Source organism: Aotus nancymaae, unplaced genomic scaffold (assembly GCF_030222135.1).
Source record: "Aotus nancymaae isolate 86718 unplaced genomic scaffold, 86718_ANA_hifiasm-v0.15.2.pri h1tg000088l, whole genome shotgun sequence".
In the NCBI taxonomy this organism is placed as follows: Eukaryota; Metazoa; Chordata; class Mammalia; order Primates; family Aotidae; genus Aotus; species Aotus nancymaae.
The window spans coordinates 9,517,475-9,543,178 of NW_026988503.1; the positions used below are offsets into that span (position 1 = coordinate 9,517,475).

At 32.7% G+C, this 25,704-nt stretch overlaps 1 protein-coding gene and 1 pseudogene across 1 annotated transcript in view; both read right to left on the reverse strand.

Moving 5' to 3' along the window:
• Positions 1–4,113, reverse strand: part of LOC105710467 (26S proteasome regulatory subunit 4-like) — a 31,712-nt pseudogene extending 27,599 nt beyond the window's left edge.
• Positions 1–25,704, reverse strand: part of KLHL1 (kelch like family member 1) — a 411,066-nt gene that overhangs the window by 224,139 nt on the left and 161,223 nt on the right. Inside the window, exon 4 of the mRNA XM_021667180.2 lies at positions 19,471–19,667. Within this exon, the coding sequence (XP_021522855.2) occupies positions 19,471–19,667 (197 nt within the window). The remainder of the gene's footprint in view (positions 1–19,470; positions 19,668–25,704) is intronic.

Sequence of the window (25,704 nt, forward strand, 5' to 3'; positions counted from 1 at the left end):
AATGCCAGATATAGGTGAAGGGGAGGGAGGCAGCAAATCATACTGCCAGGTGTGCACCTGTGCAACAACCTTGCATGTTCTTCACATGTACCCCAAAACCTAAAATGCAATAAAAAAAAAAAAAAAAAAGTAAAAAAAAAAAAAAAAAAAAAAATTAAAAAGGTCACATATGTTTATTTCTGTTCTGACTATTCCATTATTCTGATTAGGCTGATGGAGAATAAGTGGAGTACACTCATTTCTCTTACGGCCCAGCCATGCCCTTTGATGTCTCCACATTAGAAGCTACTTCACATAACTCACCTGCTTGTATCAAGATGTAAATTAAAGAACATGTATGTCAAATTATCACTTGTGTTTTTCATTTGGCCTAATTTTATTAGATTGGGCAGCTGTTTTTTCTTCAGAAAACAATTTACAATATTGCATTGTTATAATTCTCTGACTCAAATATAGATAAAATTTGCTTTGTTTTTGGTTCTTTCTATTCATTTGGGAGAGTTTTTTAAAAAGAGTCCTGGAAACAGCTTACAATGTTTCCCAGAATGCTGATTCACTAAAATATATGTGAGATTGTTAATTTCCAAATTTTGGAAAACAGTATATGATCACTATCATCTCACTGTATCATTTTAAAACAAAAGTAGGGAAGAAATTGAATGTTAAAAAATCTGAAGCATTAATCCATTTGTGGCTCACAGTGTTATTTTAACGAATATTTAGGCAGTACCCAATAAAATGGTATAAAAAATGATATTCTGAAATTAAATGCCACCATGAAGAATTTGGCAAAGTTACTTAACACATATCAGAAAAGGGGACAAAAATAATGTAAAATTTATCCTTGGATTAAATTAATTAAGAAAACTATATTGAGGAGCAATATAACAATGTATAAATGGGCTTTTTTAATATTTATGTTTGTTTCGGCATGTCCTTAGAAAGCATTGGACTTTATATAAATTTATGGCAGCCTTGAAATATTTATGTGGTTATACCTTTTCATACTTAAAATGTCATAGAACAAAAAGTAAAAATCAATGAAAAATAATCTTGTTTATTGAAATTTTCCATTCACAACTGTTCTTAAGAAAAATAGAAAAAGTTCAGCAAAAATATGTTTGCATATTATCTCAGACAAAAAAACACCTCTAAACATTAATTCTTTTCTGTATGCACTCATAAAGCTGGCACATGAAATAAACAAGGATATTAAATAAACAAATACATAAGCAGTCAATGCTAACTTCTATCCTGTTTTAGCATATCTATAAAGTCTATTTCTGCATAACAATTAACCCACTTATGCTGTTTTAGCACCAACTTGGCAGATAAAATGAAAAGCCTTCTGAATGTTAAAATGTAAATGATCTTAATGACCAGATCGCAAACGACAACTATTTTTTCCAGAATAAAATTTGTCAAGTAGAGCATTAAACAATGTTGCAATTACAATAGCATTTTCTTTAGAATGAATGAAAAACCTATGTGACAAAAAGAAACATTATAAACTTCTTACTGGAATCTGTTAAGATAATACAGCAGGTCAAGTCACTTCTACTGTCTGCAACATCATTTATAATGAATGTCTCTTGTAGAAAATCTATTAATGCAGACAAAATCCCTGTCCTCCATTGTGAGTGCCATAATGGGATTCTATCCAGCTGATCTCAGTCTTGCACAGCAGTGGTTCAGGTGTTTCAAATGAGCATTTGCTACATAAATGTTGTCGTATATGGAAGGAGAGATGCTTAGTCTAATTAATGCAGACTTATAATTATTTCTGAAGTGATTTATAATGTCCCAAATCCATGCAGTGAGTCTCTCTTTACAGTTCTGCTCCCCTATTTAATAAAACTTGGCCATACTAACTCAATGTGAAGACAAGCCTTCAAATCCTAACTCTCTTCCTGTTTTCACCTATTCTAAATATTGTGGGGAATTTTATTCCTCTGTTTCTCTTTTACATGCCCTCACTCTAATATTCATTCATTTGTTCAACAGTCAATCAAAACAATAGTTTTTCAAATTTTTGTTAAGGTGGATCAAGAGCCGCTAGCTTTTTTAAAAAAATGGTGTCTAATGAAAATTAGGAATAAATAGAATAAATAATATACATAAGATGTAGTAAATTCTGCACAGATTTACCCAAGCTGGTCTCAAGGGATTCTCCTGCCTTGGCTTCCCAATGTGCTTGGATTACTTGTGTGAATCATCACACTGGCCTAGGGAGTGTTATTTCAGAGTTGAAAATTAAATTAAAATTTCAAGGGTACAGAGGAGGAAAAGATAAGGCATATTTGGTAGAGAAAGAATAATATACAAGGACACAAAAGTGATAAAGTATGAAATGGTAAGAACAATGAATATCTGGTATAGTAAAATAGCAGGTATTACAGGGAAATAACAGGATTCCGGGTATCACAAAATGGGAAAAGTAGGTGCCAGGTTATAAAAAGACTGTTTGCTAATAGCTTATACTTATTATGTTTCACAGGAACTGCTAAAGATGTTAAGTTGGACATAGATTTAATTAGATTTGGATTTAAGAAAAGTAACCTCCCAGTTTAAGAAAAGTAAATAATAAAATGCTATTTTATTTTCACTGTAAAATATGTTATTTAATGCAGCTTGTGTGTAGCTCAATAACAAGCAAAATTAAACAATATATTTTTAGGGATACAGACATATTTGGTAAATATATTACAAAGAACAACAAATGTACTGCAAACACAAAATTCTCACGATTCTCAAAGGACAGTTTTACTATTGAGACAGAAGTAGAGAGGATTTCAAGGCACGTGCAGGTAGAACTATAGTTTAGAAGTCCTATTTCTTAAGTTGGGTAGTATTTTCACAGAAAGTTACTTGAGTTTTATTCCTTATCACATTAATATATATTCGCAATTTCAAATATTGTATAAAATATTCAAAAGTGAATAAATAAAACATAAAGATGAAATATTTGAAAGCATTGCAAATGAATTTCAGTATTACCTAATGAATTATTTAAAGAATTAGGTAGGAGGAGACAGATGATGGAAGCAAATGCAACCCTCTCTATTCTCCCCTCTTCCTTACCCTTCCCAGAATGAGACACTTAACAGGTTAATCCAGATAATATGGGAAGGAGTCAGGTTCAGTTAATGGTAAAACAGAAAGAATAGTAGTAAAGACCGTCCCCGAATTCAAGGTCAGAGGAGCCCTCAAGTAGATGTAGTTCATTAACGTTAAACACTGATTAAAACTGGAAAAGAAAAGCAAAATTAAATATTTAAACTGGAGTCACTGACCCACTTTGTCAGAAGTACTTTTGTAGCTTGGAGGGTGGCTCTGTGCTGTAATGGGGGTTCAAGTATGTCTCCGTTGGAGTTGCTTAGAGGTGGTAATCTGGCTTGGAGGGCAGGTACTAAGGTTTTTATCTTGTTGCAATTGCAGGGAAACCACACAATATTAAAGAGTATCTATTACAGATAAATCAAAACATTACATTCTTAAGATGCTTTTATTTATACATGTTATTTTAAAGTGTCATTTTGAATTAAAATGATTATTACTACTATATTATCTTTGAGGTGATTTTAATAGGTGCTTCTGGGAAGGAAGACACATTTATAACAATAAAATAGTTGGGAAAAATTACAATATAAGTAGGAGAGTTACTGAGAGACAATATAGTACTAATGGCAGTGGTGGCCCAACTGCTGTGATGATGCCATCTGCAGTGGAAGCCGTGCAGCCAAGGCTATAGGCACCATGGAGCTGGCAGGAGCCTGGAAAAGGCAGAAGCCCCGCCCTCTTCTGAGTTGGCAGGGCAGGAGTTTGCACTTCCTAGGCATAGCTACAGCCACTCAAGCTGTGACCCCGGGCCTGGGTATCTCTGTACTCTTGGGAGCCTGGGAACCCCTAGCTTGCCCCCACAGGCTTGGAAGTGTCTGTTCCTGCTATCTGGCCTCTCCCTACTCCCAGTGCCTGCTCTGATCTCAGAACAAAGTTAAGGCTAAGCTGGGGCACTGTTGCAATTCATCCAGGTGTGCACGTACCTGGGGCACTGCTAACATACCAACTCTTCGCTGCCTCAGCCCCCTCCAGACCTTGGGCACCAATAAGCATGGCAGGGAGGCCAAGGTGGGAGCTTGGTGCCGGCTTGAAGGTGCTCCTCAGCACAAACAGCCTGGGCACCGTGGATGATGGCAGGAGGCAGACAGGGTCCTGTGTGGAAATGAGTAGGTCCCTGTTGAAGTCCCACCTTCAAACCAGGGATGTACTGAAGCCTGAGGGCTGTGTTGATTGAACAGAATTGAAAGTTATGGTGCTTTCTCCAGGTCTGCCCATGGTTGCCCATGAAGTAATCAGCATGCACTTCTTCCCCTGTGAAGCCCATAAAAACCCCAGATTCAGCCAGACTCAGAGAGACATTCCAAAGACCAGCTGCAGAGAGGAACTATTGACTCCAGGGTCTCCTCTCTGCTGAAAGCTGAACACTCATTGGGACACCCTGGCTGCAGAGTGTAGCTACCCACTGCAAGTCTCTTCTGAGCTGTTCTATCACTCATTAAAGCACCTCTTTGCCTTGCTCTCCCTTCACTTGTCCACATACCTCCTTTCCAGGCATGGGACAAGAACTCAGGACCCACCAAATGGCGGGGCTGAAAGAGCTGTAACACAAACAGGGTTGAAACATGCCGCTTGCTCACCACGTTGCGGACAACAAGAAGGATGGAAGACCAATGGCCCTTCAGGGAGCCCAGACCTAGGAGCTCCCTGAGCCAGGACTGTGACACCCTCCTTGGGGCTCTGTGATTCCTGTCATTTCCTAGCTTCCAGGTACCACCATGTTCCCCAGTGCCAGCCATGGAAGCTGCTTGTGGAATGCCTGGTCCAGCCACAGGCTCATAGGGAACTGGTGCCTGTGCCAGCACCTAGAGCTGCCCACCCTGCTGCAGCCAGCATGCCTGGCTGTGCACAGTGGCCAGACCCCATCCTCCCTTGCTCAAACACACCTTGCCATTCTGCTCTCTCTTGACAGGCATGGATTCAGGCTGGTAGTGCAAGCTGGGGGCAGCCTGCTAGGCTAAGTGGGCCCGGCAGGTTCAAGAAAAACTCAGGCAAAGGTGCCACTGACCACATAAGTTTCCAGCTGGTGAAGGAACATCCCAAGGATCCTGTAACAATACTATGGTTAAAATTTCAGATTTTTCGGTCTAGTTTACGTAATTTGAAGTCTTGCTCCAACACTCACTGAGAGCAGTTGGGTGAGCTAATGACCTTTTCTCTGCTTTGATTGTTTTTAGCTGTAAAGATGCTACTTATAGCACTATTAGGATGAAAACAGTTATTATGATATATATAAAAGACTTATAGTCTGACATAGAGTAATATATTACTATAATCAATAATAATATTTTAGGGCAATCATGAAGAAATTGTAATTCTTTGCTTTCTCTTGCTGCTCTTTGTATTGTTCAGAAATATTATGCAGCACTTACAAATAAGACACATGGATATCAGTATCACTAATATCACATGTGAACATTGACAGTTATTGAAGAATTATCTAATTTACTAGAAGAATATAACTTTGTATGATTTACCTTATCTATTAATTAGGGCCTATGCTTTCTGAAATTACATATTAAATTGCAGAAGACGGATAGTTGTAAATGATTTTTGCCCTCTGGAAAAAATAAACTCTAATGTTTAAAGTTTTATTGCCTAATAAGACATTAACTAGTTTTGTCTTTAACTTTAAAAGTTTACTTCAACATTATTTTTTGTAGTGACTTTGCTCTCCTTAAACTTATATTACCATCCTCTTGTTACTCTCATTCATGAGATAAATATGAGATAAATTATTTAGCTCATATACTGTGTGAGTTACGGTTTTTACTTTGCAAGAGTCCTGTTTCAACGTCTTGAAAATGCATTCCTAGTGTTTATAAGTCCGCCAGCTACTTTTTCACTTCATACAGGAGTATATCAACAATAGTCAAATACAATACATATGCATTCACTAATTATGTGGGACCTCCTTACCAGTCAGTCTATAGAGCAAGTTCATTCTCTTTGAAACTTGCATAATATTCTGTAAGTTGTATATATTATCTCTATAAACATTTCTAGTTTTTTATTATGAAAGTAACTTTAATCATCACAGCTCTTGTTTTGATTTGGGGGAGATGCTCTCAAATATCCTGCAACATGTGTTTTCTGTGATGTGGATTATCTGCACAGTCGGGTGGCATATTGCCCACACCTAACCAGTCGGAAGTGCAAATGATGGGAAATTCAAGGATTAGTGTATATAGCTCAAGTTGTTTAAAAAGCACATATTAAATGTAATGATTTTTTAAAAAACTAAACATTATGGGAAGGCTAATTGCAAGTACGCTAATAGCTCAAGTTAGTATAATATAATTACATTAGTATGCCAAAAAAGCACCTGAGCATCTATAAAATAAGAACCTCGATTCCCTCATAAAACGTCTTATGTCCATGGATCAGAAAACTTAACATTTTTAAGATAGAAATACTCTCCAAATTATCTGGAGACTAAATGTAATGCCTATCAAAATCCCAGCTGGCTTATTTGCAGAAATTGCCAAGATAATACCATTTTCATATGAAAATCTAGGGGACCAAAAATAGTCAAAATATTAGAATAAGAATGCGGAGAATTCATACTTTCCAATTTCAAAGTTTTTACGAATTTGATTACAGTAAATCAAGAGAGTGTGGTACTGGCATAAAGACACACATATTAATCCATGAAAAAGAACTGAGAGTTCAGAAATAAAATCTCATATTTATAGTCAATTGATCTTGGTGAAAGTTCTATAGAGAAAAATGTTATTTTCAACCTGTGTGGCTGGAATACCCAGATATAGACATGCAAAATGATAAAGTTAGACCTTTACTTCACATCATATAAAAATTAACTCGATATGAATCAAATAACTAAATATAAGAGCAAAAGTCACAAAAGACAACATGTGAGAATCTTGGTGACCTTGGATTGGTTAAAGTTTCCTTAACTGTAACACCAAAAGCTCAAGCAATAAAAGAAAAATAAATAAATCTGACAACATTGAAATTAAAACTTTGTTCTCATTGAGAAAACACTTTCTCATCAGGAAAGTGAGAAGATGACTTACAAAATCTAAAGGGTTTGCAAATCACATAGTTGCTAAGGGATTTATATCTAGAATATTTAAATAACTTTTACAACTAAATAATGTTTTAAAACTCAATTAAAAACGGTCAAAAGTTGTATACAGACATTTATCCAAAAAAGATACACAAATGTCTAATAAATTCACAAAAAATGCTAAGTTTCATTAGGCATAGGGAAAACACAAAAACCACAAAATACCATTTTACATATACTAGGATAGCTATAATCGATAAGAAATTAATAAAAATTATTGGCAAGTATATAGTTCTTCATATACTGCTGAAGGGATTATGAAATGTCCAGCTAGGTTGAAAAACAGTCTAGTAGTTCCTCAGAATGTTAAACATGGAGTTACTATATAACCATATCACTTCTAGGCACATACACTCCCCAAAATGAAAATATTATGTTCACACAATTACTTGTACATGAATGTTCACAGTGGTGAAACTATGCTCACAGCATTAACAAGAATGCTGGAGAGAAATATAGTTATAATTAAGCATTAATCAGGCTGCAGTTTGGACCACATCCTTGTGGTTTCATAGAAAGTCAGTCACACAGCACTACATACTAACCAATGGTACCCCCATTGTTCCTATAGATAGAATTTTTAGACATTAGAAACATTAGGCTTTTGTTTAAGAATCACTTAAAATGTTTTTCAGATCCTGACTTCCAGGGGAAGCTGATGCCAACCAGTTTGAAGACCCTAACAGAGGAAAATCATCAGCAACAGAATGCAGTTTGTTCATCTTGTCCCATAACTTCACCCTGCACTTTCCAACCAGTTAACATTCTCCACACTTTACCCTACTCGAGAACTTAAACATTCTAGCCCCAAACTTTTCAGGGAGACAAATTTGAGGTTTCCTCATATCTTCTCATACATCAGCCCTACGATTAAACCTCTTTGTCTGCTGCAACCAGGCATCTCAGCATATTAACCTGCCATGGGCATTGGGCTACAAACCTGTTCAAGTTACAGTGGCATTATCTGTAAGGGTCCCAAAGCGTAAACAACTCAAATGTCCATCAACTGACGAATGGATAAATAAAATGAGGCTTAGCTATACAATGCAATAGTATTTCACAATAAAAATAAAGAAATTACTGACACATGGTATAACATAAATGAGTCTTGAATATATTATGCTAAGGGAAATAAACCAAATCTCAAAAGACCACGTATTGTGTGATTCCACTTCTATTAAAGGTCCATAAGTTGAACATTCATATGGATGAAACTAGGTTGTTCATTGCCTAAAAAGGTAAATGGAGAGGTAATAGGTAGAGGTATCTTTGCAAAGTGATGGAAATGTTCTACAGTTGATTGTGTTTATAGTTGCACAACTCTGAAAATACTAAAAGGCATTAAATTGTACAATTTTAATAGGTGAATTTTATGGTACATAAGTCATATCTCCACAATGTATTAAAAAAGATAAAAATCTGAAAGCAGAAAAATATTTATTCATTCTTCACTAGTTATTGATTACCTCTTATGCTCAAATAATGTTCTGTTTGTGGGACGATAACGATTTCATTACTTAGTGACGAGATGGCACTTACCAACATTATCCAGAAATGCCTTTGCATTTTATAAAATTTAAGATTTAACAAGATATTTGGAGAGTCATAAGGCTGCAAACAACCACAAAGGACCATTTTAATTATCTTAAACAAACTTCATGGCTTCACAGTTAATGATAAACATGTCAAGTGAACTACTGAACGACACAAAGTTGTATAAAACATTGTTAAGAGGTCAAGTCTTCTAGTTTTCAAGAATTGAAATTGTACTGTCTTTATCTCATTTTATATTAAAAGTAAGTATTGAAATTTCAAATGCCTTCCATAATTGGGAAGGTAATAAAAAATTTGAAATAATAGAGGTAAAAAGTAAGACTTGTGGCCCACATTAAAACAAAAGGGTAAAAACATATACAGGACAAAATTACTAAACAAATAAAAAAGGGCAACCTAGATTTTTGGCCTACGGTTTAATGAAGGACTTGATAGATTATCCAGTTTAGTCTATGTATACCTAGTTGGAATTACTTGGTTTATTTATGCCAAGATTTTGAACCTTTTCTCTTTTAATTTTGGTGCTGCTCTATCATCTAGGAAATTGTTTTAAAATTGAACTTCAATGAATGTCATAAATTCTAATATTTTATTAATTAAATTTTATGTCAATATTGAATGCTGAGAATGTATTATGCTATTTGTAAAGTAATTTCATTATTAGTCATTTTTTGGGTTAAAACAGCAATAGCAGCAAAAACTGTTTGCATGGAATTATGGACCTTTCAAATCAAACTCTGATATACATTACATTGTCTTTTCTAAATAAAACAATGGCAGCCCCTGATTATCTTATGTACTCAGGATTTTGTTCTTTGGTCAATAAAATAAATGTATTTTAATAATGTTGTTTGACATTAAAGGATACTATTGAATGAAGAATTGATGGTTGGCTGGTGTTTTTCTGTTTGCTCAAGCTGATTTAAGAAGTTGTTAAATTTTTCATCTGTTAAGCCATCAGAGAAAATTATTTTATTTAAGGTTGGAAACAGTAGCATCACCACTTTACATCTCTTTTGCCTAGGCTGCCAAAGGATACACTCTGAGAAATGTATAGATCCTGTTGTTTAGCTTATGTTTATTAGCAAGTTTTGTAAGGAATTAAATCACTCATATTGTGCCTTCATGAGATAAAATAAAATAATAATCCTCAGAGCATTTTGTGATGTAAAAAAAGTGAAGGAAAAAGAAACAGTATCCATTTACTATGATGGAAGTCAAGTGAGTTCATCAAAACCATTTTTTATTCTAAATGTTCTAGTAAAATAATATTCTGTGCAAAGTGATGTTTCAGTCTGCTGACAACCAAACCATTACAAAGCACCAAAAGCTTTTCAAGTGCACAACACAACATTGGTTACTTAAACCAAGCTTTAGAGTATTTAGAAGAGTTGACATTTTTGAGTTTTCAAAATTTGATGACATACACTCTCACAGTCTTTCTGAATAATTAAGAAAATACAATTTACCAATCTCCTTCCAAAGAGGATGAATGTATATCAATGCATCCTCAAATGATATTTTCCTGTGCATACAACAAAGAAAACTTAAATAATAAAAGCAATATGCCATTGTTGTTTACATTTTATTCATACTTTTTCTAGTTCTGTATAAAAGCTTAAAATGTGAAAGTAGGATAATAATCACGCAAGTGTATTATATATGATCTGTGGAAAGGGTGGATTTTTAAAACAATTTAAATTAAGACTATTATAGAATTTACTACTTAAAACTACAGACTTTTTCTGATTAATATATTCAGTTAATGCTGATACAGGTGTTTACTTATGTATGTAAATTTATGCATATATGCCTTAATCAGTGACTACATATAAAAAGCCCTAATTTTAATTTCATCAATTTTCTTCTGTTCAACTGCAATATATAATATTTACTTGTAAATGTATCTTCTACATTTCATGGTATCTACTATTATCACTTTAATTGGTTACTATCATTTATTCTTATCTATATACCAGGCATCAAATTAGAAACACTGCTTTATAAAATGATAATTCACTTACTCTCTTTTCAAATATAACTGCAGAGAAACTAATTTCCATCTCTCTCTATATATTTTGAAACCTCTTCATGTAATTTTAATTTTAGATTCAATTATGTGAAAATTATCTTTAAGAAATGGTTCCAATAATATAATATCTAGTCTGAATACTTATTCAGTCTTAAAAATATCTACTAAGATTTACTATTGGTGAAATAGTTTATTTTGCTGAAAAGTGTTTACTCTTTATTATCTTTAAGAAATCAGCCATTTTACTAATTGTAAATCACACAATTCTAATTGAGCTAAAGTTTCCTGATCACACTGCCCAAATTAACATTGTCTTGCATAAAACATGAGTGCTTATTGGAAATAAGCCCCCAACGTAAAGCATACTGGTCTGTCTCTGAATCCCATTGTTTAAACTTTGTCCTTTTCTACTTACTATTATCCAGCAATTTTCTATTATGATGTATTCTTTTATATAATCTTTAATCATAAGAAAATAGAACACATTTGGCTTAGTGTTATTTCTTCCTTTAGTATGTGACCTCTTTGTTGACGCACTAGGTTTTATATTTATTTCCCAATAGTATGGTGATGCTTCAATAAAATGTAAAGTTAAATTTACTTGAAATAAAAAAAATATTAAACATAGATATTGAGTAGAAAATAGATCCACTGACACTTATTTTAACTGAAAAGCAGGCACACATATCAGAATGAGAATTACGTTGCTTGTTAAAAAGCTTTGAAATAAATGGAAAAAAGTTAATATATTTTAATCATCATGGGTGCAACTTGTATGCATTTATTTCTTATTAAATTTTCTAATGAGAAGGTGCAAAAATAAAATTAGGCACAAAAATAATATTTTAAATTATTGTAAGATGAAAATATTTTACTATAAATTACTAATATTGATAACATTTTAAGATTATGAGATATAATTGTGTATTTAAAATTATTAATATGTGATGATACTTACTCATCTATTTCTTCTTTCAGATATCACTATTGTGTGCCTAAATGAGACAGGTGCTATACTAAGCATTAAGAATATAGCTTTGAACCTGACAGCTGTGTTTATCTTATACAGCCTAGCTCTATGCAAAACTGATTATTACCTGATCAGAAAATAGAAATATTTTAAAATATTGGTTCATGACAGGCAAATTATTATAATAAAGGGAGATTTCTATATGTATAAAAACAGATTTTTTAATGTAAAAAAGGAAATTACTGATTTTATTTGTTGAAGACTGTGCTTTATAAGTTGAAAGGATCTTGCAGGCAAAAGGTTTCTGACGTTTCTTCCTTCTGACATATCTTAAGAAGGCCTTTTAGAATCACTCTAATAATGTAAGAATATTCCTTACCACAGAAGGGCATACTACATCTTAAATTATTCAAATAATTGACTATTTAGGGACTACTTACAAGTTTAAATGTGTGTTTACAGGATATTTTTAAATGTTAGTATTCCTTCTTGAAACTTTGTTATATTGTTGCCACAGTAGCAGCTTGAGACATATGACAACTCTTAAAAATTTTTAACCTACCGTACCTAAGGTACTTTTAATAGACTGCATGTGCGTGTGTGTGTTGCAGTTTTATATAGCTATGCACTATATCTTAATGTTTTAGCAATCGTAGCTCAGTAGAACAAATAAAATAAAAACATGCAAATAAGGACAATAATTTTGCCAATGACTCCAGTTTGGAACACAGGTACAAACTGCCTGTAACAAACAGTTAACAAGTTCTAGGGACCTAATGTACATAATGGGCAGCAATTGATGTGTTAATTTGATTTTGATAACCATAAAAAAAAGAATTGTCCAACTAATTCAGGGACAAAGAAAGTTAAGAAATACAAAAACAAAAACAGAAAAAGAAGATGCTTATTTAGTGCTTTTCATCATTAAACATCAATGGTCATTGTTCCTTAAACTGCTCATTATACTCATCCTGACCTTTTCATTTCTTATGAATTTACAAAGACATTCTGAAAGCCCAGTTTTGATAATTTTTAATGCATTGACTATATATAACTTAAATTTGTTATTAAGACCATGTATGCATGTGAGACAATGAAAAGGAGTAACATAAAATAATAAGTAAAAGAAAAAAAGACATTAAACATCATTTAGTACTAATGTATCACGTAATAGTTGAGAAAAATGTAAGTGAAGTAAACTTTATTTTTATGACTTAAAAACAAGGATATTTAAAGTTATACTCCAAATATTCTTCCAAGGCAAACTCTAATTTATGGTTTACTAGCTGGGTTATTGGTAAAGATTAAAAGCATGTAGCTAGCTAGAAACCATAAAACATGTCAGGTATTTTAAAACCATGAACACAAACCACATTAATAGAGTTTGTTTTTTCTCTGAAGTATTTTTTTCCAGTGGCTCTGAAGGACAAGCGAAGGATGTATAGGATTTTTCTTAGTGCTACCAGACTCTGAAAGGGCAGCTACTTTTTCACTAACTCTGGAAGGCTTTATGCTCCAGGCATGAGTCTTCCACCTTCAAAGCTACTTATGAACAAGGTAGCTTCCAATTAGTCCTAGTGCCTCTGCCTCTGCCTCCAGCCTAAACCTAATGAAATGTTCTAAGTCATTCTGGTAGCACTGGACAGAAAACAGAGACAGGAGGGAAAATACCTGAGAAAAAAAAATCATCAAGTTCTTTGGTCTCATTTCTCTTTCAGGTTTAAAATATTAATTTGCATTAAGTAATCCGTATTTTGTGTCTGGGTATCATAAACCCGACTTAATATTATGGGAAATATATTATCACTGTATATTCATTAGCATATTGAATAGGGCATAGAATCAGTAGTGAGATTGTACTGGATTTATTTTCCCAATCTAGTATGTCTATCTATTGATCTTGAGTAAATTATTTAACATCCCTCAACCACAGTTTTATCATTTTTAGAATGGATATAACACTTACCTAGTAAGAATTTTGAAAGGAGTAAATTTAATAATATATATAACATCTAGAATTACAGTGACAGCTGGACAATATTTTACCCTTTATTTGTGCCATCGCCAGCACCACTGGTGTTAAGAATCGCCATCAGTAAAGCTGCTGCTTATGCGCCAAGCACAATGGCGGAAGGTAGCATTACATCATCACTTTTTTTTGTTGTTTTTTACTCTCCTAATATGTGGATGTGAGTATATATATCTTATATTACATCTTATAATTTTTCTTTGTAAAATAAATCTCATATATATGCACACATGTATACATATATACATAATAGGAATATGTAATTGTCAATTATAATGATAAATTATCATGATAAACAAATGTGAGTGTGTATATGATATATATTTAATATTATGTGTATATATATACATACACACACACACACACACACACACACACACATACACATACCTCTAGCGTATACTAATCTGTATTCTTAGTTTCTCTTCTTGCCTTCCTTTTATGTCAGTCTGATGACTCATCTTAAAATTAAACCTTGGCTTTACTTGTTTAAAATGTTCAATAGTACATTATTATACTGCAGATAAAACCCCAGTTCTTTACAAAGTCTCCATAACCCTGCACAATTTGGTTCTGCCTAAATTTGCAGCCTCATAAACTTCCTCTGTTCTTGTCCCTCCCCACCATCCCATCCACCTTGAATTTCATTAAGCAGAACAATTGCCTTCCCATATCATATCACTGGCACATCCATATTCTTCTGTTATGAACATTCTTCAGCCAACTCTGCACCTAATTTTGCTGTGTTTTTACAATGCATATAAACATGACTTATTTAAAGAGTCTTTTTCTGCTTTACGGGAGAGTTGTCATTGCATCTCAAAATTTTTCTTTGTAAAATTTACAATATGTGTGTATATATATATATATATATACGCAAAGGTGTATATATATGCATAATATATAGGCATAAGTAGTTATAATTTATAATAATTTTTTTCTTTTTTCTTTTGAGACGGAGTTTCACTCTTGTTACCCAGGCTGGAGTGCAATGGTGCGATCTCGGCTCACTGCAACCTCCGCCTCCTGGGTTCAGGCAATTCTCATGCTTCAGCCTCCTGAGTAGCTGGGATTACAGGCACGCGCCACCGTGCCCAGCTAATTTTTTGTATTTTTAGTAGAGACGGGGTTTCACCATGTTGACCATGATGGTCTCGATCTCTTGACCTCGTGATCCACCCACCTCGGCCTCCCAAAGTGCTGGGATTACAGGCGTGAGCCACCGCGCCCGGCCCTAATAATTTTTTTCATTCAATATATTAACCTTGACTCTAAGGGAAATATCATTTCTAGTTTGTTCACCATTGCATTCCCTGTGTCACCTGCTGGTAGCACCCAGGGAACTTGATACCTAGCAGTCAATGGTCACTTTTACCTTCACTTATTCATTCAATAATTAATAGTATACGCAGAGATTTATCTAGGCACTTATGCTACAAAGCTTTTCTTTTTTTAATGTTATCAAGAAACTACTACATTAACTGGGCAGGTAGACAACAATAACAAAAACAAATATGTAATTTAAAGCCAGGAACTAAAAAGTACTCTAAAAAATATAAAGGAGTGTAAGGGAATAGAGTTTTGAAGGTACTGGCTCATCACAGGGAGTTTCAGAGAATGGGTCTCTATGGAAGTAACCTTTTACAGAGATCTGAATGAGGTGGAGAAGCAATGGATATAAATGTTTGGCAGGAATACTTCCATCTGAGGGAAGAAGAAAAAGAACAAAAGTCCACAATTGAAGTTATGCTTAGTGTAATCAAAAAACAGTGAGAAGGTCAGACTGGCTAGAACTGTATGAACAGGGAAAGTAATAGTAGAAAATGTGATTTTAAACAATGTCAGAGGCACACACTGTAGACTTGTTGAATGAGTAAATTAAAGAAAGTTCTACAAAAGTATCCAAGGGAAATGGAACTGATGAATGTATTATAAGATACTAGACAGTTGATGGAACAAAAAAAAAGCGATGGGGAAGGCTTCTTCTCTTATCATAAAGAAATCTGCAATATATTTGTAATGACCAGTCACAAAGAAATAAAAATAATTAATTGTGTAAGAAAGTTTTTGATGATATCACACAACCCTAAGGAAATAAATACTAAAATTTCAATTGTGAGAGGTAATACCATGAAAAATTTAAAGGTATTTCTTGGGCTTGAATAAACTTGAACCAGAAACAGAGAGAGATTATTTAGAATTTGATAATGGATTCCAAAAGAGAAATATCTGAGTGAGAGTGAAGGAACTATACAACACACGTTTAGCAGGAATGAGAGCAATTGCATCCAATTTTGAGGAAAAAATGCCTGAGTAGAGGCTTAGAAGCTAGGTGTGGGGGACTATGTATACCAGAATATGGAGTTTCAAAAGGTCATGTTGGAGTATGTTTTGAATATTTTATTGAATTAAGAAAATAAAATACTCAATGTTTTAAGTTTAAAAGCTATCATGAGAGAATTGAAGGTTCAAACATCCATTGAAAGGGCTGTGGAGGTGAAGGTCGGGGATTTTTCTACTAAAGATTTCAACCTTCACTTCAACATGAATTGTTCTCAAAAGCACTCTGCAAAGACACTGCATTCCTCAAGAACCTCCAGAGAACTCCAAACAATAGTCTCAGCCTACAACAGTGGGGTAAACAGCTTTAATAGCTTGCCTATAAGTTATTTTACTTTTCCATTTGCCTACATATCTTCCTGCAACTGCATGTGGAGAATAATGACTGCTCCTTCTCTTTCATCTTTCATATCTTAAATGAATGCCTCTTATTGGTAGGTTCTAACCCAGAACCATCTAGAGAAAGGATTGTTGGATAAAAACGTTCCAGGCCTGTCCTCCAAAAGGCAGTGCTGACTCTGGACGTAGGTGGCAATAATGATCAGTGGAAACAGACAACTCAGCAGAGAAGGAAAGATCTGGAGATGGAAGTCAACTTTCTGTCCATCTTTACCCAAGAAGACCAATTCTAAAACTACACTTTGATATAATATTTAATTTGACCAGAGAATTGCATTAGTAAAATAAATTTAAAAATAGAATCAGAAACACTTAAACATCACTGCTTTAAACACAAGGCCGTTCTATCAAATATATGAGGACAGCTGTAGCTATTGCCATGCCCTAATTTTATTCAGCCATAGACAACCTTTTTTTTTTAAAAACTTTTCTTCATATTACATAATCACAAATGATTTACTCTTCTTGTTATTCTAATCTGTTTATGTTTGCCACTCTCTATTACTTTTAAAATTTTATATCCAGAATTAAGCACAGGTTTTATAATGTAATCTAAGGAAGACAAAGAGACTATTTCCTTCAATGATGCTATTTTGATGCTATCTTTATATTTATGCAGACATAGTTTACATTAATGTTACAGAATTAATTTTACACTTCTACTTGATATTGAGCTTGCAATCAAAATTCTCCAGTATTTCTCACATGATTCATTGCCAAGCTGGGTCACCTTCCTGGAAAGATTTTGGAATTATTTGCACAGAATCAGTATCTGAAGCTAAATACATAAGATGACTCCTTGGAAAGTCATCTTTGAAGACTACGTTCACATCTAAAGAGTTTAGGCAAGAAATTTAATTTTTTAAGTGTTATTTATGCATTAAGCAATCAAACAAATAATTATAGTTAAGAGAGAAGTTAATTCTATCCCAGATGTAGTAGAAAACAAATGTGATGATTTGCTATTAAAGCAGTTTAAGGAGAAAAAAATAAAACACAACACAATATGTCTGCTTTCAAAGCACAGACTGGGTAGATTAGATGAGGACATATGCCTGATTGGACAAGGATCAGAGGCAAATATGTGATGAGAAATCACAATATCAGACGCAAAACACTCATTTTAAAGTGCTGAACTAAAGGACAATATAGATCTGGGAAGACAACTGGTCAGTAATTTTTCTCTAAAATAGTTAACATGAATATCTACAGAATGCCAGTGTCACATTTTCAAAATTACTTGAAATCATTTAAATTTTAGCAGATATAATATGTCACAGTCTAAAAAATAAAAATAGAGTCATTCAGAATGTTGAGTACCTTAGAAATCTTCTATATTTCTGTTTTAAATATATTTTTCTATGAAGCATATATTTTAAAGTCTCTGAAGAAAAAATTTTGTTACTATTGTGTGATAAATTGCAGAACAGTCCAAGCAGCTGCAAGGAAAACATTTTCATTACTAAATTAATAATTTCAAACTAGACCAGAAGGGACCATTATCCCTCTGGATATGGAGGCATATTGTTATTTGGCTTAGTTAAGCCAGGAGCTCCTAAAGGTAATGAAATGTGCCTAATTAAATGGTGGCAGTTAGACTTTGATATTTTGGTTGATGAATTATTTGTTTACATTGATTTGCTATGGTTCAGATAATTTCAAAGGTAGCATCGTGTCTGTCATGGAAAATTTCTAAAGAAGGATTTGACAATAGAGTTACAAATGGTGCTATCTTCTTTCTTTTAATTCTATATTTTCATTTAATTTAGTAATCTGCTTAAAGGATTAAAAAAGAAAATAAAAATAATTTTGAAACTGTCTTAACATGGTAATTATAATACTTTTAAGTGGTTGACTCATTAGTGATTATAAAAAGTGTTCAATTTGAAAAAATAGCAACCATAAAGTTTAAAGATATTCATCTTATTTTAAAACTTTCTTTGAGTTGGAGAGAAAAGTTCCATAGAATTTTATTAGTTGTTGCAATAACAATGAAGACAATAATATGAATAATAATATCACAGTAAAAATGGCTAGCATTGATATAGGGCCTCTATGCCAAGCTCTCACTCTATTAAGTGCTTTTAGAATAATTATTTCTAGGATAGGTAATATGATAGGTATGAGACTTCTAACTGGTTATTCTATTCTATTCTAACTGGTTATTCTAGAATGGAATTAATATTTTTAAAATCCCATGCCATAAAGTACACAAATTTAAATTGTACAATTGAAATGACTTTTAGATTCTCTACAAAGCTGTTAAATACACACGCGCGCGCGCGCGCACACACACACACACACGGAATAAAAGAGAAAAATATAAAATAGGCTTAATTTTTTTTCCATAAACTCATCACACTGGCATAGCCAAACCAAATATAACATACTGTGATAGAGAGGTTTAAAAAATGCAGAAAAATGTACAAAGGGCAGTTGTGGAAGTGAATGTACAAAGGTAGATAAGGCTGGGGCAATTTTGAAAATCAGTTTAAATAACTTTATTAATATCTATCAATATGTATATCTGTATTGCCTGTCAAGTATGAATAAAGCCATTAAGAAGCTTCCTGAATGCAACGCGTGGAGATTCCTGGAGGGTGGCATGCCCAGGGAGGGCCTGGAACCTATACACCCCTCTCATCATACCTTGCCCTACACATATCTTTATCTGGATCCTTAGTAATATATTTTATAATAAACAATAAATGTAAAATAAAATAAAATATAAATCCACAAAGAACAATACATCCAGTATATAATGTATTTTTTTAAAATTATAAAATGCATTATGGTACACTGTATTTCATAATAAAAAATGTACTAAGTATAGAATTTCATTTTAAATTTAAAACACTTCCTAATGCCATGACAGTAATTATTTTTACCTCTGATAATACAGGGTATGTATCTATTACTAAAATATTAAGTTTCCTTACCATTGTGTAGCTGTGGGCCACCTTCATTAATTCAATGCATCCTTGAGCATCTGCGAATGCTCGAATTCCTAAACAGTTAGATGGATGCAAAAGCTTCATGAGGAAGTGGCAGCACACTTCCACCACCTGTGGAAGCTGAAGAAGGCACGCTGCAGCAAGAAGGTTCTCAATGGTGTCCTCTTTTAATTCCAAGCAGCCTAAACATAAGAAAAGATAATTATGAAAGTCTTTTAAAAACATGAGATAATATGTACCAGAATATTACTCAAAACATTAGTCCAATCTGCTAGAAAATATCTAAACTGAGATTGATAATCAAGAGAAATATAACTTGGCATAAGTCAGCAATTGTTTTAATAATTTTGCATTTTATATTTCATGGAATATTCAAAATCACCCAGTAGATATAAATGCAGTTTCAATCAACATCTCTATACACTTAAGCAAAAATTGTAGTTCTTCCTTTGATTGTGAAATAAGAAAGAGAGAAAAATAAGTTTTCAAATATATGCCTAAAAACTTTTAAGAGCAGAGGCTAAGTTTCTGAAAAGGTATATATTTGTGTATGAATATAAAAGATGTATTTGTGGATAATTAATATATGTATATACATCTATAAATACATGTGTTGCATACTGCTCGTATCGTTTGTAACCCACTGTACTCATGTTTAAAATTGTCTATAGTTTTGGTTTTTAATTTTTTGTTTGTTTTTCCCCTTTTGGTCATTTTATCTTAAAGGCAAAAAAAAGGAGGGGGGTTCTTTAGTACTTCGGTATTTCCTCTTTTTTCCTAATTTCCAGAATAATTTTTTAAAGGTATCAATTTGTCAAATGTTTATAGAATATATCTTTGAAGTTTTATGGACTGAACTATCTAGAGTTACATTTTAATTAGCAATTCAATGTGTTTGATTATTTTATTATCATTTAGATTTACTATCTGTATCTGAGTGAGATTTACAAGTTATACATTCTCAGAACTGGTTTATTCCATTTTTCTGGCACAGCCTCCTAGCTCTTCACTAAAAATATCTCCAGTCATATTTTTCCTGAACACAGAGTCAGACCACATTTCTCTTGAGTTAGGTGTGACACATAACAAGCTCTTGTCAATAGACCATGAGCAGGAGGATGTGTGTTATTACCCGACCAAGGCATTTATGATGTGCATCTTCTCTCCTTCTCTTATACCAGCTAATTACAGGTGATAATAAAATCCAAGTGAATGGAAGACACACAAGAAGAAAAGATCCTGGGTCTTGAATGAACACCTGAAATTATTAGTTTCAACTAATAAAACCACCATAGTAAACTCTAAGTATTTAAAAATATAGATACAGTTTTATTGGTTCTTACAACCTTAACTTACTCTAAATTATAGTTTTTAATGTATTCTAATTAGCCAGTACGTGTAATTATGTGAAATTTTTCATACTATGGATTATTTTTGCCTTCTGTCATTTCTACATTGTAAAATTAAACTTTGAAGTGGATTGTCTAATTAAATAATCATTTCCAAGCATCACTTTTTTTGTTAAAAGACAATATGCAGTAATTGTAATGAATAGGATTTTTAAAGCGTATAATGTCTTACTAATTTCGATTAGAAATTACTGACCTTATTGAATATGAATATATGTATTTTCACTAATGCTGAGAAATTATTGCCATTTTTATTTAAATGATTCTTCACTCCTATGTCTGTTTCCTCCATTTTCTCTTACAAACTGTCACTAAGGTGTACACTGGATTTTCTCTTTCCCTTCATGTCTGTAATTTTTTCATATCTTCTATTCACTAATTCTCTGTTCAGCATATATAAATTTTGTTTAAACTTAACTTCTTTAACTTCAGTGACTATTCAATTTCTTTGTCACATGTAACATACTGTTTATTCCTCACTTTCAATAATTTATATAACCTGTAATTCTAGAAATTTTCCCCATGGGAATTACTGATGTCACAAAATTTTAATACATTCTTAAACAGCAGTTTTGACACAAAGATTAAGAGATTTTAATGTTTGCATTTTTCCTTGATTATTAATTTCTTCAATTTCTACTCTCTTTATATAGTTTCATTTTAATAATAATTAACCCAAAATAAGTATTTATGCTCTGAGTTCTAAACCCAATCAGATGAAGCCAAAGAAAAAAGAATTTTTAAAAAATGAACAAAGCTGCCAAGAATTCTGGAATTATGTTAAATGGCCAAACCTAAGAATAATTGGCATTCCTGGGGAAAAAGAGAAATCTAAAAGTATGAAAAACTTATTTGAGGGAATAACTGAGGAAAATTTCCCTACATTGCTAGAGATCTAGACATCCAGATACAAGTAACTCAAGGAACACCTAATAAATTTATTGCAAAAGGATCATTACCTAGACACATAGTCTCAGGTTATTTAAAGTCAAGACAAAGGAAAAAATCTTAAGAGCTGTGAGACAAAATCACCAGAGAACCTATAAAAGAAAATCTATCAGATTAAGAGCAGATTTCTCAGCAGAATCCTTACAAGCCAAAAGGGTTTGGGGTCCCGTCTTTAGACCCTGAAATAAAATAACTATTAGCCAAGAATTTTGTATCCAGCAAAATTTTGTATCCAGCTTCATGAACAAAGGAGAGATAAATTCTTTTTCAGACAAACAAATGCTGAGAGAATTTGCCACTGCCAAGCCAGCATTAAAAGAACTTCTAAGAGGAGTTCTAAATCTTGAAATGAAGCCTCCAAATACACCAAAATAGAACCTCCTTAAAGCATAAATCAATCGCACAGGGCCTATAAAACAATAACACAATGAAAAATAAAACAAATAAAATATTTAGGCAACAACTAGCATGATGAACAGAACAGTACCTTATATCTCAGTACTAACACTGAATGTAAGGGGCCTAAAAATGTTCCACTTTAAAGATACAGAATGGCAGAATGAATAAAAATCTACCAATCAAGTATATGCTGTCTTCAAAAGACTGACCTAACACATAAGGACTCACATAAACTTAAGGTAAAGGGGTAGAAAAAGATATTCCAAACAAATGAGAATCAAAAGCGAGCAGGAGTAGCTATTCTTTTAACAGACAAAACAGACTTTAAAGCAACAACATTAAAAAAAGACAAAGTGGGACATTATAAAATGATAAAAGGATTAATCCAATAGAAAAATATCCTAAATATATATGTACCTAACACTGGAGCTCCCAAATATATAAAACAGTTGATACTAGACCTAAGAAATGAGATAGCAACACAATAATAGAGAAGGACTTCAATATTCCACTGACAGCACTAGGCAGGTCATCCATACAGAAAATCAACAAGAAACAATGGACCTAAATTATACCCTAAAACAAATGGATTTAACAAATATTTACAGAACAATCTGCCCCTAAACTGCAGAATATATATTCTTTTCATAAGTACATGGAACATTCTCCAAGATAGACCATATGATAGGTTACAAAACAAGTCTCAATAAATTTAAGAAAATCAAAATTATATCAAGTATCCTCTCAGACCACAGCGGAATAAAACTCAAAACTCCAAAAGGAAACCTCAAAACTATACAAATGCATGGAAATTAAGTAATCTGCTCATAAATGATCTTTGGGTTAACACTGAAATCAAGATGGAAATTAAAAAATTATTTGATCTGAATGATAATAGTGACACAATTTATCACAACCTGTGGTATACAGCAAAAACGATGCTAAGAGGAAAGTTCATAGCATTAAATGCCTAGATCAAAAAGTCTGAAAAAGCACAAATAGAAAATACAAGGTCACACTTCAAGGAACTAGAGATACAAGAACAAACCAATCCTAAACCCAGGAGAAGAAAATAAATAACAAATATCAGAGCAGAACTAAATGAAATTAAAACAAACAAACGAAAGCAATACAAAAGATAAATGAAACAAAAAAGCTGGTTCTCTGAAAAGATAAACAAAATTGAGAGATCATAAGTGAGACTGACCAAGAAAAGAATAGAGAAGACTGAAATAACTTCAATTAGAAATGAAACAGGAGATACTGCAACTGATATCACAGAAACACAAAGGATCATTCAAGGCTACTATGAACACCTCATGTGCACAAACTAGAAAATACAGAGGAGATGAATACATTCTTGGAAACATATAACTCCCATAGATTAAATCAGGAAAAAATAGAAACTCTGAACAGATCAATACCAAGTTCTGAGATTGAAATAATAGTAAAAAAAATACACTGCCCCCAAAATTCCAGGACCAGAGGGATTCACAGCTCAATTCTATCAACATTCAAAGAAGAGTTGGTGCCAATCTTATTGAAACTACTCTAAAAGGAAAATTTAAAAAATTTTAAAGCTGAGAATAATATCCTGTTTTATTCATTTTTTCTGAGTCTTCTATATTTGACTAAAGTTTGAATCATTTATTTTCATATATATATAGTCTGAGAAAGTATACGTTGCTGCTTCTAATAATCAATAGCAGCCATTAGTGCCTACATATAAGGAATATATTAGTTTATTTGTGATCTTGGAAGGCAGATTGTATTAAATTTGAATTTTGAATATAAGACTTTAGGAAAAATGTAATTTTATTTAATTATCATGAATTATGCTGTTCTCTAACTGAAATTTAAAAGTATATTATTGCCAGTTTTTGTATATTTTTTAACTTGGTGATGTTGCTATCATTTTTCTTAGATTTCTCCTTTTCATCATGAATAGTTTTAGGACATAATAAAACAGCTTTCTACTTTCTAAACTTTATCTTCAAGGACAGAATATTTATTAAGAAAATCTTTTATGCATTATAATTATTTTTTCCATACCAAATTTTGTATTCTGAAATTTTTTAAACCTATAATAATTTGCAAAACCTACGCATATACCTCTTATCTGGCTTCACCCAGTGTTAACATTTTGCCATATGTATGTGTATGTGCGTTTTTATGTTGTAGTTGCAAAATTACTTGAGAGCGACTTTTAGCCATCACATCTCACCCATTAATGCTTCAGCATGTATCATCTAAGAACAAGGATATCCTTTAACAGAGTGACAATATAATTATCATAAGTGAAATTGATATATTTGCTGTGACATACCCTTTCCCAAATGTTCAAATAGTTTTCTTTGTAACTTTTACAAATTTTTTCTATTTCAGGATCTCATCAAGGATTATACATTTACTGGTGGTGTTCCTTTAGTCTCCTTTTATCTAGAACTATTCTCCTGCCATTTTTTCATCTATAATATTTATGTTGGTGAAGAATCCATACTAGTGGTTTTGTAGAATTCTTCATTTTGGACTTATGGTATTTCCTCTTTAATTATGTTGAATTTTTTTCTTTTTTCTTTTTTTTGCAGGGACACCATATAGGTGATCTTATACCCTGCTCCATCATGATCAAGAGGCTCATGATGTCAGTGTGTCCCATTTATGGTGGCATTAAGTGTCATACCATAACTCAGGCAGTATCTGACAGATTTCTTCATTTAATTTTTTTATAACTAATTTGTTAGGTGATAGATACCTTTGCTTTCAAATATGATAGATAAAAAAGACTACTATATTTTATTTATGACTTTTACTGAAAGTAAGACAGTAAAGAAATTCAACATGCCTCCAATTGTAAAAGTGAGTTGATGAAGGAAAAAGAAGAGCAGATGCACTGGAGACAAAAGGTGGGAAAATAAAGTGATTAGAGTATTACGAAAAGATTTTATTATATATTAATTTCCACTTGAGTTAGATATGTAAATTCTAGTTTTGATATAAAAAGAAAACACAACATTAATAATAAAAATTAAAAGTTAATAGAAAATTCTAAAATTTTGGCCAGGCACAGTGGCTCACACCTGTAATCCCAGCACTTAGGGAGGGTGAGGCAGGCGGATCACAAGATCAGGAGATTGAGACCATCTGGCCAAAATTTTAATATTAACATACAAAAACCTTGCTGTCCAGATATTATCAAATAGTAGAAGGGTGAGGATCATAAGTCACTTCATCAGAGGAGATATTTATTGCAATAAAATTATTCAAGGTGTTTATATTTTACATTATCAAAAATATTATCATAAAATAATACTGTCAAGATCCTCATTTGAAGTTGTGATATTCATATGGATTTGAATGTTTTTAAGACTATGTCATTACTATTGACATATATTTTAAGGTTTATGGAATACTATAACAAGCATGAGAAAAGAAGTGTGCTGTAGGTTACAGAAACCTATAT